General features: G+C 37.6%; 1 protein-coding gene across 1 annotated transcript in view; it reads right to left on the minus strand.

The window, feature by feature from the left end:
* LOC106867208 (solute carrier family 25 member 36) overlaps positions 1 to 16,966 on the minus strand; it is a 61,009-nt gene that overhangs the window by 41,573 nt on the left and 2,470 nt on the right. The window contains exon 2 of the mRNA XM_014912015.2: positions 538 to 780. Coding sequence (XP_014767501.1) covers positions 538 to 780 — 243 coding nt within the window. The remainder of the gene's footprint in view (positions 1 to 537; positions 781 to 16,966) is intronic.

Genomic DNA, 16,966 nt, shown 5'->3' on the forward strand with positions numbered 1-16,966 from the left:
TATATACATACATATATACGACGGGCTTCTTTCAGTTTCTGTCTACCAAATCCACTCACAAGGCTTTGGTTGGCCCGAGGCTATAGTAGAAGACACTTGCCCATGGTGCCACGCAGTGGGACTGAACTCAGAACCATGTGATTTGTAAGCAAGCTACTTACCACACAGCCACTCCATAAATATATATATATATACATATAAAAATATTTCATATATATATATATATACATATAAAAATATTTCATATATATATACACATATATATATATACATATATATGCACACACACACTTCTTCAAAACTGTATCCATGTGCCTCTATTCAAAAGTATTATTATTATCACCCTGCCATCATCTCTCTTTCCTTCAATATTCTCTCCCCACAGCATCCTAGGATTCTTCCCAGCATCATTTATGCTCATTGAAATACCAGGTTTAATATTATTGACTCAAATTCTTGAAGGCATTACTGACTTTACCCCTAGTGATTGAAACTAGTTAAAGAATGCAAAAAACCCATATTGGTTTCTTAACTTACCGTAGACATACATAGATTCCAAATGAAACTCTTGGTCGGTTTGTTAGTATATTCTGAGACAGTTCCAATGCATTGTAACCTGGTGAACGTAATCCAACGAAAGTTTGGGGCGCAAGGGAGTGTGTGGAGACCGGAGACGGAACATACACCGAAGAATGGTGAAACGTGGCAACTGAGGATTGTAGTCGTGTTTTCAGAACTTCAAGTGGACATGTTATGATAGCACCTACTGTACCACCAATTCTGAAAATAGAAAAATTATTTATATAAATACATGTACAAAGATATATATATTGGTAACTATATAAAAAAAAAATACTGCTACAGTAATCGACTATCGTGGGGTATTACATTCCAAAAGCACCACCCAATAGGTGAAAATTCATGAAGTAGAAACAGCACACTTTTTTAAATTCCTTTTTTCTTGTTTCAGTCATTTACTTAATTGATCGACCCCGAAAGGATGAAAGGCAAAGTTGACCTCAGCAGAATTTGAACTCAGAACGTAAAGACAGATGAAAGACCGCTAAGCATTTCGCCCGGTGTGCTAACCTTTCTTATTTCTTTATTGCCCACAAGGGGCTAAACATAGAGGGGACAAAGAAGGACAGACAAAGGGATTAAGTCAATTACATTGACCCCAGTGTGTAACTGGTACTTAATTTATCGACCCCGAAAGGATGAAAGGCAAAGTCGACCTCAGCGGAATTTGAACCCAGAACATAACGATAGATGAAATACCGCTAAGAATTTCGCCCGGAGTGCTAACGTTTCTGCCAGCTCGCTGCCGTGATATTAATACCTTGTGGTTGTAAAGAGACTAAAATACTGAGAACTGATACTTGTGCGCACACAAGCTGCTCAGAGCTAACCTATTTCAAAATAGGCCAAATGCAACTAATATATTCCCTGTACTGTAGAAACCAAAATATGCAAGTGCAGAGGAACCAGAGAAAATAAATGAGTAAATAACCAGAAAAATACACAACTAATTTGTTTTCCTTGGATTGAGAAGTGAAAACACCAAAGAGTTTGTTTATATTTGGTTATAGATACCAACACCAACATCTCTGCAAAATGATGCCAAAGAAATGAATGCACAAAACAGATAATTTAAACCAACTTAGAACCATACTGTGTTTATATGCAGGTAGTAATTGAAATAGTTGCAGTTTTCGGTTCCTTTCTGCTTACTCTGAAATCATGGAAATTGGGTGGGTTAGTGCAAAAGTGTTAATAAGCATGCAGTGGTATATGCTATTGCCATTGTGCTCTATAGAGCTTGTAAAAATAACAGGGAATATTTAACATTCCCCCACTAATATATACACACACACATGCATAAGATATATATGTATACATACACACATGCATAAATATATATACATGCATAATATATATACATACATACATGCATAAATATATATACATACATACATATAAATATATATACATACATACATATATTTGAAGGTTTGGAGGTGATGTACAGAAATTATATAGAAAAAAATTAATTAAGGTACTCAGAAACCTGGATGTTTGTACATTTACAGATTTGTATTAATGTCACATATTAAATGAAGCGCTTTTCACCTAGTCGTGTAGGTTTTTTACACACATACATATATATACATCTCATTTATACTCTGATCCCTGTCCATTGAGAGTATACCTGGCACTTTGCCACCATCTCTTTCCTGCTCTCTCTTGCATTTTTGCTGTCTCCCACTCTTTCTCTCTACTTCTCCTGCTCTTCCCTCAAGCTGGGTAACTATCTGTCTCCTTTACAGCTGTTTCTGTCCTCATTCTTGATCACTTTCTCTTTATCTGGCCAGGCAACCATGTGCCTCCTCTATAGCAAGACACCTGTTTCTGTCTCCCTGTCTCACTATAACCTTTCATCATTTTACACAAGATCACCTCCTTCAATTCCCCTTCCCCTCTCAAAGGGTCCATTTTGCAAGTGGTGATGCCACGTAAAAAGCATCCAGCCTGCACTGTAAAGTGGCTTGTATTTGGAAAGCACCTAGCTGTAAAAACTATGCCAAAACTGACCTCGCCCGTGCTTGTGCCATGTAAAAAGCACTTAGTCCACTCTGCTGAGTGGTTGGTATTAGGAACGGCATCCAGCTGTAAAAACCCTACCAAATAAGACACAGAAGTCAGGTGCAGGCAACTGCCTGGTCAGGTGCAGACAAACTGTCCAACTCATGCCAGCAAGGAAAGCAGATGTTAAATAATGATACAAGCTATTGTACAAACATCCATATATTGTTTTAACATCCACTTTTCCATATTTGCATGGGTCACACATAATTCATTGAGATAGATTTGTTTATAGCTAGATGCTCTTTCTATTGCCAACTCTCACCTATTTCCAAGCAAGATAGTATATTGCTTTGGGCAAAGAAGTTTTTCATAGAAGACTGGAAACAAACAACCACCTGTCACATACAATATTTACATTTGACAGATATTTGTCCTCATCTTGTTTGTTGTTAACACAACGTTTCGGCTGATATACCTTCCAGCCTTCATCAGGTGTCTTGGGGAAATTTCAAACCTTGGTTCTCATTCCTAAGGTATTTTTCGATATTATTATTATTATTATTCAGGTTACTGCCTTAACCACTACGCCATATGCCTGTGGGCTATTATTGTTATTATCATTATTCAGGTCACTGCCTGGAATCGAACTCGGAATTTTGGGATTAGTAGCCCATGCTCTTAACCACTACGCCATAATTCCTCATCTCTTAAATATAGAACTGTATCACCTGACACATGTAATCAGGGAAAGTAGATGAAAATCTTTTAGTTGAATAAATTGAACCCAGTACTTATTCTGTCGGTCTCTTTTGCTCAACCGCTAAGTTATGGGGATGTAAACACACCAGCACCAATTGTCAAGCAGTGGTGAGGGACAAACATAGAAGCATACACACACACATTATATAAATGACTTAGTGGTTAGGGTGTTGCAGCCAAGATTGGAAGATTGTGATTTCAATTCCTGATCTGGGTGGTACGTTGCATTCCTGTGCAAAACACTTCATCTCAGAGCTCTTTGATCACTTTGGTACCTGAAGCGTGGTACAGTACACCTGTTTAGACAACATCGATTTGATGCAGAGAGTGAACTAATTGCGTGGCACAAACACTTGATCACCATAAACAAATTTGTACAGGTCACTCAGCAAAAGCTGAACATTCATACGTCATCTTCAATGGGAGAGCCCATCATAAATATATATATATATATATATACACACATACACAATAGGCTTCTTTCAGTTTCCATCTACGAAATCCACTCACAAGGCTTTGGTCAGCCGATGGCTGTAATAGAAGACACTTGCTCAAGGTGTCACACAGCGGGACTGAACTTGGAACCTTGTAGTTGGGAAGCAGGCTTCTTATTTCTTTATTGCCCACAAGGGGTTAAACATAGAGGGGACAAAGGGATTAAGTCGATGACATCGACCCCAGTGCGTAACTGGTACTTAATTTATCGACCCCGTAAGGATGAAAGGCAAAATCGACCTCGGCGGAATTTGAACTCAGAACGTAACGGCAGACGAAATACCGCTAAGCATTTCGCCTGGCATGCTAACGTTTCTGCCAGCTCGCCGACTTCTTACCACACAGCCTTGCCTGTTTAGAGGCCTTAATTTTGTGATTCAAACAAGTGGCCAGTGGTATACTTAGTCTTCCATGTTCAATCGAAATATTTTAAGATGTAAAATGCTGCCTACCGAATGTCTACATTCTTGAAATTAGCCTTTCATTATTTCTTCCTCATGGAAAATGAAACAATGCGTAAATCATAAAAGAATGTAATACTCAGCACGTATCTCTTCTGTTTGTGTTTCTGTTACTGTGTATAGGCCAGAGGTCAGCAAACATTGTTTTTGCAGTGACCCAAATTGGAAATATTTGTCTTGGGAGAAAAATAAAATTAACCCCCACCCCATACAAGGAAATAGATATCCAGCCCCCCACAATAAAACATCACCTCTTAAAATGAAGTAAATATGACGCAAACGAACATAAAATCGGAATGTGTCTGTGTTTGTCACTCTACTAGTGCTTGACAACCAGTGTTGGTATATTCAGGTCCTTGTAACTTAGCGATTCAGCATAAGAAACTGATAGAATAAGTACTGGAATCGATCTGTTTGACTAAAAGCCTTTCAAGGCGGTGCCCCAGCATGGCCGCAGTCCAAATGACTGAAACAAGTAAAATATGGCAATAGAAAACAAACGATTTTTACAAACTGAAATTATATTTAATCAGCCAAAGGCGTCGAGCTGGCAGAATCGTTAGCACGCCGGGCGAAATGCTTAGCAGTATTTCGTCTGCCGCTACGTTCAGAGTTCAAATTCCACCGAGGTCAACTTTGCCTTTCATCCTTTTGGGGTTGATTAAATGAGTACCAGTTATGCTCTGGGGGTTAATATAATCGACTTAATCCCTTTGTCCTTGTTTGTCCCCTCAATGTTTAGCCCCTTGTGGGCAATAAAGATTTATTTATTTAATTAGCCTAAGTTGGAGAGCTAAACCACAGGTCAGAGGGTTAAGATGCAGTTGAAGTGTTTAAAAAAAAAAAGATGAAAGTTGACCTGAAGTTACAACAGTGACGTTCCAATCTTATAAAACTCAACTCCCTCATTGTGCCGCCTACACAGGGAGCTTCGTGTGTAAAACCCGAAAAACTTCCATGTAATATTTTAAGTATTTTAAAAATAGCAGCTGAGGTACACTGCTCCAAATTATTATACCCAGCATGTCATGTTTTCCATTTTATATAATAGTTGGAGGTAAAGAATGTGTACACTACCCGTTTTTGGCGTAAAAACCCTAACCCTAAACGCCGGGTGTACGTATTCTTTACTTTCGCCATATAATGTATGCAAGCGTATGCATGTATGTACATACGTGGTTATATTATTGGTTATACAGTAATCCCGTGCCATATGGCGGTTTATTATTTAAGCTTACGTTGATTCCTCCGTGGTGTTGTTTTACATTTAAGATAAATATATACAAATTCTAAAAAATAATAAAAAAATATACAGGAGTGGTTGTGTGGTAAGTAGCTTGCTTACCAACCACATGGTTCAGGGTTCAGTCTCACTACGTGACACCTTGGGCAAGTGTCTTCTACTATAGCCTCGAGACTTGTGAGTGGATTTGGTAGACGGAAACTGAAAGAAGCTCGTATATATATGTATGCGTGTGTTTGTCCTCTCAACATCGCTTGAGAACCGATGGGCGATGCTGGTGTGTCTACGTCCCCGTAACATTAGCGGTTCGGCTAAAGCGACCGATAGAACAATTACTAGGCTTACAAAGAATAAGTCCTGGGGTCGATTTGCTCAACTAAAGGCGGTGCTCCAGCATGGTCGCAGTCAAATGACTGAAATAAGTAAAAGAGTAAAGAATAATACAGTACTGTTTCTACTTCGCGGATTTTCACTTATCACGGAGAATTTTGGAACGTAACACCCGCGATAATCGAAGGATTATTAACCGTATTATTTAGGCTTGTTTACATAAAATTACGGGGTGTCACAGTAGTCACTTCCGGTCAAGTCTTTTTTTTTTTTTTCTCTCAATCCCGAAACATGTTAATCTGGCCAGATTTGGTCAACGGGCCCTTATTTCCCTACTGCTATCGCGTATAGCTGTTTCAATGCAAACTTTGAAAGACAGCATAAAAATTGTATCATCAGCTCAGAGTAAGACATACAGGAAACGATTATTCAAATAGAGTGCAGAGTTGCTTATTTAAGTCCGATTATTAATAAAAATAAAAAAAAAGTGCTTGACACAGTGAGCTACATAATATAGAATTACAGACTTGTGCATACATATATAGTGTGGCTGTCTGCACTTCAAACAAAAATACTCGTAATTATACCAGTTTCGGCGGTTACTTGTGAACGACGAAATATATGTGATACTTCAACTGTGATAAGGTCTACGTCAGTTTTATTTCAAACACATTGCTGAGTGTTTTTGTTTTTGTTGTTTTTGTTTTATACGCCCTCCAAGTAATACAGCTGAAAGCTCATAAAGTGAACACGTGAACAGCAACCCTCCTCTTCGTTCATTCATGATGTTCTCTCGTGATTTATTTTGTGTAACAAGGAAGTACATAGTGAAATATGAGGGATTGTAACATACATCAGTCATCGCTTTTTCCGAAAGAGCATTCATTAAACAAAAAGCAACGTTGAGGGCGCACCTTACAAAACAAAAAAAAAGAAAGAAAGAAAGAAAAATACGCTAGGTCAATGTTTGTTAACTGGCAACTGATCGCTAACCCGCCTGAAATGGTACCTGCTTCTTGTTTTAAAAGACCTAAATTTAAATCTTCCATCAAAATTTATATCCCAGAAACTAGCTTAATCCTTTTTCTATTATAGGCACAAGGCCCAAAATTTGGGGGTGGAGGGAGCCAAGTTAATTACATCGACCCCAGTACTTGACTGGTACTTATTTCATCGACCCCCGAAAGGACGAAAGCAAAGTCGACCACGGTGGAATTTGAACTCAGAACGAAGTGACGGGTGAAATGCCGCTACTTTTAGAAAGTAGCTTAATAACGACAAAGTTATTTTGCGTAATTCTTCATTATTTTCAAAATAATTTGAAGCAAAGGCGGCATACTTCAATAGGAACTTAGTAATAAGGGAGTTTTTTTTAAGGGTTGGGGGAAGCTAAAGTTAAGGTGCCTATTCAACATATATATATAAATGAGGAGCCAACGAAAAGGCCAGTGTGACCGTTGAGAAATAGTAACCAAATCTCTTTCGATTCGTTCACTTATAATTTATAGGAAAATAAAGACAAGTCAGGCTGGACTACAGCTGAACTAACTAAAATGTTAAACACACACATAATTTAGTTAACAATTATGTCTAAGCACAGAAATGTACATAAAACATTCGTAAATTAAAAATCCATTCATTTTATTTCATAATAGCCCTGTACAATACATATCGGAAATAAAGTTGAAGAGGTTTACGTTTCGGTTCGATATAAATGTTAAACTTTTAAAATAGCAAACTTGGCAATCGTCCCACAAGTCGTATCGATCTTTTTATTATTATTTTTTTTTTCTCGTAGATAATCGATTTATTAATTATCAAAGATGTTATGTAATTTAAGTATATCAACGCACGAACGAACGTATGCATACTCCGTGTTTACGTATATTAAAGATGAATCGTTCGTGCTCACTGATTTTTGTAAATATTAAAAATAAACTCGTGTTCTGTAGCTTTCCAATTGCGTGGTCGTGGGTTCAGTTCCACTACGCAACACCTGGGGTGTCTTCTAATATAGCCTCGAGCCGACTAAAGTCTTGAGTTGATTTGGTGGATGGAAACTGAAAGAAGCTCGATGTATGGATGGATGCAAGACTGTCTGACAATCGGTATTGGTTTGTTTACGTTCATGTAACTTAGAGGATCACTAAAGGAGACCGATAGAAAAAGCCCCGGGGTTGATTTGTTCGACTTAAACCTTTCAAAGCAGTGCTCCAGCATAGCCGGTCCAACGACTGAAACAAGCAAAGTAAAAATGCACACACACACAGTATTACGTATGCTAAAACAAAAAAAAAAAAAACTTAGTTTTCTCATGTGAATAGTAAAAAGGGTAGCGATTGATGGAGGGTGGGTAAAAACAAGTTTTAAACGTTGATAATTTTTACTCTATACATATACATATATATATATCCATTCATATACATATATATATATTCATTCGTTCATTCATTCATTCAAATCAACTTACTCATTCACTGCGCAAATTCGGCCAGCCAAAGCACCATACAAATATATAATAGTCGCAAGCAACAGACATGACTGGTGGAGATTTGAGGGAGAAAGGGATGAAAATACAGAAGCAGGTTCCCAGACATGTTTACTGGTTCATAAGCTCGCTCGATCGATCACGCTGAATGAATATCAATAGATAAAAATACCGACACACTGCTTGGTAGACATCATTATTATCATACATATAATAAACAACACAAACGAGACCGTTATGATAACAGTAGAACTATGTAAGTGTATAAGCGTTACAAGTTCCTCATAATTTTGACTGTGAGATGTCTGTGGAGGAGGGGGCTATTTTTCGGAGAAAGTATATCGAAAGTGAAAGTAATTGTTCGACAGTTTCCGTAAAAAATTTGTATTTCTTTAATTTTTTTTTTGTCAGCTGACTTGCTTATATTTATGTGTATGTATATTTGAGTGTGCAAATGTGTTCATGTGTATGTATGTATATTTGAGTATGTAAATGCGTTCATGTGTGTGTATGTATATGTGAGTATCAAAATGTGTTCATGCGCATGTATGTATATTTGTATTTGTGCGTGTGTGTTTATGGGCAAGTGTTATACATACACAAATTATACATACAATTGAACATAAACACACATACATATACTTACACATACATCCATACATACGTACGTACGTACGTAGATACACAACAAGTACATGAACATAAGCGATTCAGCTAAAAAAAATACATTAAAGAGCTACAAAAAAAACGTTTACGGAAATGGACGAACAAATGCTTTCAGTTTTGGTATACTTTCTCTGAAAGATCGTCAAATGGGTACCACAAACCGGTTATGGAAAAGTGTTAGGGCAGAAGAACTGTAGTTCATTGCTGTTTCGTTGGTCTGTTAGTGTTTCTCATGGGCGAAGACGTAATAGACTAAAAAAAAAAGGGTTGAGTAAAGTGCTGTTTGATAAAACAATGATGGGTTTTTAACTTTTAAAACTTAGGCTACATTATGGCGAATGAAGGATGCAAGCTATTTCGTCTTTATAGGAGAAGCGAGCAACGGATTTCTTTAATATTTTGCCAGTAGACCTCTGTCAATCCAACTGGAGAACCACTTAAAGGGAAAAGAACATGTAAAAAGATAGGACGGGGTATGAAGTGGGAGTAAAATACAAATAACAAACTGGCCCTTCTTCGTCGAGTAGTATACACCCTTGGAAAGGACGATGCGAGTACAAGTAATGAAAGAGTTTGGAAGAGGAAGTCATAGAACATGTGCAATAAGTAACCTTTCCTTTCATTTCGGTAAAATTGGCAAAATATGGAGGTAAGTACAGCAGACAGTGAGGACACAGCAATAAGTATTGAGTATATTCGTTGATGGAGCAAAATTCGGTAATTTTTCAGATTAACACCCGCACGATTTTCACTAGGGTGTTAGGGTTAGAGTTTTAGGGTCAGTGTCAGGGTTAGGCTTAGTGTTAGGATGAGGGTTAGAGTTAGGTAATCGTGCGGGTGTTAATCTGAAAAATTCACCCAAAATTCTTGGTGACCAGAGGTTTTACAAACGGAAACGAAAAGGGTTGGCAAAAATCGTCAGCAGCAACAACATGACCCCAATAAACAAAATGAATGAAGGGATCTATTTTAAAACAGGGGCGCCAGTTTTCATTTATGTTTTATGTAGTGTTTTTGGTACGGAAAGACTTTCAAACTTCGTATACTTATCTATTTTGTGTTATAGAACAGAAAAATATTTTTGTATTCGAATTTATTTCATGTAAAAAATTGTCTTATTTCGATAATTTCTACTAATCACTGACGTCTATTCAGTTGAAAACAGTTAGCGCTGTAACGGTGTATATCGTATTAATCTCCTAACCCTAACCCTAACTAGACTGTTAACCGTAACCGTAACCCTAACCCTAAAACTAACCCTAACTCGAGAATCCGAACTCTAAAATTGTTACACACATAGATACGCACAGCGTAATTTATTATATAAACAATATATGCGTATAAATTACGATTAAACCGGATGAAATATGTCACAGGGAATAACATTTTTATGACCGCCCAGCAGTAAACTCTATTCAGCTGAATTGACGTCAGTGATTGGTTGAAATTACAGAAATACGACAACTTTCACATGGAATAACTTGCGAATTCCTTCTTTTTTTTTGTTAAGAAGACTAAGAGTAAAAGATGTTTTATATGACACATTCTACCAGTGTCCTAAGTTTCAAAGTGTTTCGTTAAGAAAATACTGGCGCCCCCGTTTTAAAATAGATCCGAATGAAGGAACTGGTAGAAATGACAACCGATGGATAATGGCACAAATAATGACGACACATAAACACTTGTGTACAATTATTTCAATTACATACACAAACATATGCATGCGGGTGTATTTACATGTATAGCATATATATATATACATAAATATGCCGGTCTATATGTATGCTTATGTATGTGTATGCGCTTGCATATATATGTTATGTGTATACACATTTCATACATAACGAGCTTATATATCATCATCATTTAACGTCCGCTGTCCAGCTGGCATGGGTTGGACGGATTGACCAGGGCTGCCCCAGACTCCAGTCTGATTTGGCATGGTTTCTACGGCTGAATACCCTTCGTAACGCCTATAGATATATACACACACACACACACAACTACACCTATACATACATTCAGACACACCCATTATGCATGAGTATAAGCGCATGCATACAAACACACACGTACACAGGTTTTAGAATTTGTTTTGGTTCATGCTTAAATAAGGGCACTGCCCTTCACAACCGAATGTTGTATCTATGTGCACACATATGTAAACATACATATTGTGTAAGCGTGTGTGAAAAGGCGAGTTATACATTTGTGCATGCAAGGACGTTAGTAGACACACATGTACACATATAAGTACACAGACGAAGAGATTAGAAGAAACGTGTGATGAATGCAGATGGGTCCGAAAAAATTTGGTGAAATGGCGAAGGAAAACAGTCTGGAGATAAGACATTATATAACTTATCAATGAAGAGGCTTTATCAAATCTAGACAACATAAATGATAAATCTATATGTAATATCACTGGCTTAATATATGATCCGTCACAAGGTAAGAGCAATAAGACCAACATCACAGTGTATTACAATAAAAATAAAAGGCAAACAACTGGATGGAGCCGCTTCGGGGTCGATTAACATGCTAAAAGTAGCAAGTGATTTTATCCCTCAAATCACATTAAAAGACAGAAAGAACATTGTGTTTAATGTATGCAGTTTTCAATACAGAGCATCTGATATAAGGATTGAATCATGCATCGAACGCTTTTGAAAACGAGATAAAATCTATTTATTTATCCGTCTAGCTATGTCTGTCTGTATGTATCTGTCTATCTGTGTGACTATGTCCAGCCATCCGTCTATCTATCTGTGTCTAATGTTTGTGCATAAACAATATTTGGGTCTTATAGTTACATTTCGAAGTCTAGTGGAGTGAAAATAGTAGTAACCGCAGCACTAACGAAGGATGGGACCAGGGTCGGCAAATACAGTACAGCAAGCTTGTAAATGGAATAAATTATTTGAGCTGTGAAGAAGGGAAGCTTCCTCAATTACTTAAAACAAAACTCTTTGCTTAATCACAAAAGAACAAATTGCTCGCAAGATAAATAACAGACACCAATACTATTTATTTATCCAACGTTCCTTGTTAGCAAGTCACCTCATCCACCTCATCATGATGGTTAATGACTTCTCTAAGAAACCTACTTTTTCACGGTACAATAATTTCGTGATTTTTCATTTAATATACCATGAACTTGTTTATTCACTGATGCGAATCCATTAGTTACAATGAGAAAAGTGAATTTATCCACACAGGCTCAGGTATGGCTGTGTGGATAAGAACTCTGCTTCCCAATCAAATAGTCATAAGTTCAGTCCCAATCAGATCAAAGCCTTGTAAGTGGATTTGGTAGACGGAGACTTTTCTTTGAAAATATGTCTGACGTTGCTTGGAAAGAGATGAGGGTTAGCAACATGAAGAGCATCCAGCTGTATAAAGATTGTCTCAATAAGTCTCGTCCGAACTATGCAAGCATGGATAAGTGGACGTTAAATCCATTATCACACACACACACACCGAGTGTAAACAAGGAAGTTACAAAGTAATTTTGCTCGATCTGCGAGGAATAAACAACAGATTAATCACCCTCTCTATCTCAACAAGAAAAAAAAAATCCCTTACAGCAATACAAAAAAAAATGAGACAATGGACGACAGTAACATGTGGCTATAATATGGACGTTTTTGATAAGTATGTCCGTGTAGATTGGGCCAAAACAAGAATACAATATAATCTAAAGCTATTAATGAATATATTATTGTTGTGATTAGACTGAACATTCCATAAAGTACAGAAGCAACAAGATTAGCAAATAAGCAAACACATACAAACACACACAATATGCAGCATTATAATTCCACCTTTTGATTGACTGTTTAATTAACAAAACGTAAATGCATGTCAACAGTATGCATCTAAGTATAAACATTTGCTGTTTTCTTCTCCTTTCTGATTCACACAGTAAGGTTAACAAAGACATCTGCTGTTCTCGTGCAAAATATTACTCAAACCTTCCACACAGAATTTGATTCTCTTACGTCGTTCTTGAAAAACGAAGAAAAGCAAACCATAAACACATTGCTAATTATGTTATAGTAATAATAATAATTCTTTCGTTATCGGCCACAAGGGTCGCAAAAATATTTAGGACAATATAAAGACGAAGAACAGTGGGGATTTATACAAGGAATAACAATTAACACGAAAGTTGTGTGGTGGGAAGCTTGCTTTCCAACCACATGGTTCTAAGTTCAGTCCCACTGCGTGGCACATTGGGTAAGTGTCTTCTACTATAGCCTCGGGCCGACCAAAGCCTCGAGTGAATTTGATAGACGAAAACTGAAAGAAGCTCGTCGAGTATATATATATGTGCGTGTGTGTGTGTTTATGTTCCCATAATTTGGTGGTTCGGCAAAAGAGACCGATAGAATAAGTACAATAAGTAATGGGTCGATTTGTTCGCCTGAACCCTTTGAGGTAATGCTCCAGCAAGTCCACAGTCGAATGACTGAAACAAGTAAAAGCTAAAAGTTGAATAGGCTGGCGTTAGGAAGGGCATCCAGCTGTAGAAACTCTGCCAAATCAGATTGGAGCCTGGTGTAGCCATCTGGTTCACCAGTCCTCAGTCAAATCGTCCAACCCATGCTAGCATGGAAAGCGGATGTTAAACGATGATGATCATCATCATAGATATGGCTATACCTGAGGATATGAATGTCGCAGTCAAAGAACAGGAGAAAATAGGAAAATGCCAGAACATGGCTAGGGTAATACGACGAATGTGGAGGGTTTCTACAAAAGGAATCCCAGTTATAGGTGCCCTATGTACCATCACAAGCAGACTTAACAGTTCTCTTATCGAGGAGTTTGGCTAATTCTGAAATATGCTCTAGTGAGAACAGAAAGGGTTGTAAGAAAGGATCTCGACATCTAAGGAAACTGCTTGTGAGCCGGTAACAAGGACATTGATTCTGAATGTAAAACGTTTGTGCATTTCATGAATAATAATAATTGTTCTATTATTGCTACAAAGGCGACGAACTACAGAGAAATATTAGAAAAATATGTAGGGGTTGAATGAGAAAATAGTGACAGTATAGAAATATAGGGAGAGGGTTGCCATTTGGAGCGAATCAGGGATCCCCACAGAACCAAGAGTATAGTGTCCTCTCACATGAATTCACCAACATACAGATTACTGGCAGTAACCTTATTTGCTACAAGGACAATAGAGATCGATAAAATTGATTTCTGATATGGACCAAAGTCACACATCTTGAGACAAATTGAGAGCTTATTGGAGTGTATTTGTTTTGTACAGCATCAGATCGGGCCCAACCTGAGTAGACCTGTAATCGAAGATTTTATCGAGCAATGGGTGCGTTAGACTACATTATCTAATGTGCCCTTCCCCCTTTTCAAATCATTAAAATGTTATAATTGAGATCGATCAAAGAGACTGTTTAATACCTTATGTATAAAATCAAAATGACAAATGGACTGTTCGATTCCTTACATGTGATATTAGAATGACAAAAAGAATACAGAATTGTCATCAACTGCAAAAGCTAACGAAGTCCATGACATATTTTTATTCCTTTGTCATTCTAATTTCTTACAACTGACGACTCGTTCTGAAGCACAAGGCACATGGAGTTTTAACACCAGGCACTGGTATCACAATGCCAAAGCGAAATAATAATAATAATAATCTTTTTTACTAAAGGTACAAGACCTGAAATTTTCGAGGAGGGCTAAATCGATTACATCGACCCCCAGTGTTTCACTACTATTTAATTTATCGACCCCCCCCCCCCGAAAGGATGAAAGGCAAAGTCCACCTCGGCGGAATTTGAACTCAGAACGTGCAGACCGACTTAACTACCGCTAAGCATTTTGCAACAGCGTGCTAACGATTCTGTCCTAACATATATATTGTTGTTATTGTCATAAATTATGTTGTATTCTATTGTATTGTGGCTGTTGTTGTTGTCTAATTGATAACTGATTTTTAACAGAGTTTATTTTTATGATAGAGGCGAATAAAGGGTTTTGAACACATCCCCCCCCCACCACTTTTTTTCTTTCTGGTACTTACATTACAAAAGGGTGGAATAAGGTAAAACGGACACCTGCAGCTTTAGTTTCGTATAAGAGCGAAACTAAATGGATGTTATATTTTCAGCCAATGAACAACCTTTCCAGCTACATCCAGTTATCAGGGGTGGTCACAAATGGCACGGTGCGCCTTCAAAGATAGGTCTGTTCGTTCAATGAGGCTCGACATTGTAACTAAAAACGAAGAAGCCTTTATGTGGTGTCTCGACATGTTAGAAATAGCAGTCAAATGTTCATCTCTCACGCTCTGCCGTTTTAAAAAGAGATGCAACAAAGACATCGGACAGTGAAGTTTTGGATACACCATGTGTGAAAAAAACCCAAAAAAAAAACAGGATGGTCATGGATAGATTGCTTTGTGTGTAGGTCACCTCGATCCGGGCTGATCTACGAGTAAACAAAAGAACCAATGATATTATATACATAAGGAAAAAGCTGACAGTGACTTCGAAGCTTCAGTTTACTATCCGCCAGACAGTCTGACATCAGCTAGTAAACCTGAACTTCGAAGTTACTACATAAATATGAACAACAGAAAAGTAGCGAGCGATTCTTCAACTTAATGTTAAATTGCTTAAATCCAGAAAACACACCCTTTTCATTTAATTTATGTAGTTCGTATGACAGAGTACAAGTTGAACACAAGGTCAATCCTGGTTGAGCATGACCAAACATTTTTTTGTAAAGACAGTCGGTGTTTGAGGAGGGTCTGGCAGCTTTTTCAATCTAGTCTGCCTCGTTTAATCCCATGGTAAACTTTACTACTGAGCAAATTCAATGAATGAAAGGGCATTGCAGTCGCGCAACAATGATCATTTCTGTCATTTTCGTTCAGACATAGAGACATAGGTGTGTCGAGGATATTACATTGTTCGATGTAGTAGTATATTCTAACGGAATTTTAGCTGCTATGTCTTGCTCGTCGATCGACCACGTAACACTCTTCCTCCGATGGCTCGGAATAGATTTAGGAAATGGAAGAACAAGAAATGCATGCACAATGTACGCTATTCAATGTAGTAATCCTAAGATTTAACTGTTATTTCTAGCAGGTCGATCGACCACGTAGCTGTTCCTTCGATGGTTTTGGTTGGGATAGCAAAGGTAACAGAGGACAGAGTGAATACGAGAAAGTGAGAAGAGAAAAAAGATGCATGTACGCCTACACATGCACGTACATGCATCGAGAACGGCAACAAAATAATAATAATTATTATTATTATTATTATTATTATTATTTCTAAAGCTAACGGTATTTGTAAACAATGGGTCAGGACGTGAAGGGCAAATGTAGGGCAATGCTGGTAACTACAAATGAATGATAACTATGTGGGATATGAGGCAGGGAAGAAGGAAGAGGGGTTAGAGCAGGTGAAGGGCGGATTGTTTGTCTCACAGACAGTAGATTGGTGATGGTTATAGTGATGATGGGGGGGGGGAGATTATTATTATTATTATTATTGGTGGTGGTGGTGGAGGCGACAGAGCGTCGAACTAGGAGAAATGAACAAGACATTATTAAAGAGTATAAAAGAGGCGGGTGATGTCGGAAGCGCGTGTGTGTGTTTTGGGTGTGAGAGTAGCAGGGAGAGGAGAGAAGACGGGAGGAGGATGCGGAATTAACATTTTGAAACCAGCAACGACATTAACAATAACACAACGGACATAATAATAATAATAATAATAATAATAATAACTAATAATAATAATTATAACAACAGTAATAATAATAATAATGTTTTTTTTTCTGTAAGCTACACATCCTTATTCACACGCATACATTGTATATATATATATATATACACACACACACACACACACACACACAAAGAGAAGCGTACATCCAAACGTATACAT

The sequence above is a fragment of the Octopus bimaculoides genome, chromosome 6, assembly GCF_001194135.2.
Source record: "Octopus bimaculoides isolate UCB-OBI-ISO-001 chromosome 6, ASM119413v2, whole genome shotgun sequence".
NCBI classification, from domain to species: domain Eukaryota; kingdom Metazoa; phylum Mollusca; class Cephalopoda; order Octopoda; family Octopodidae; genus Octopus; species Octopus bimaculoides.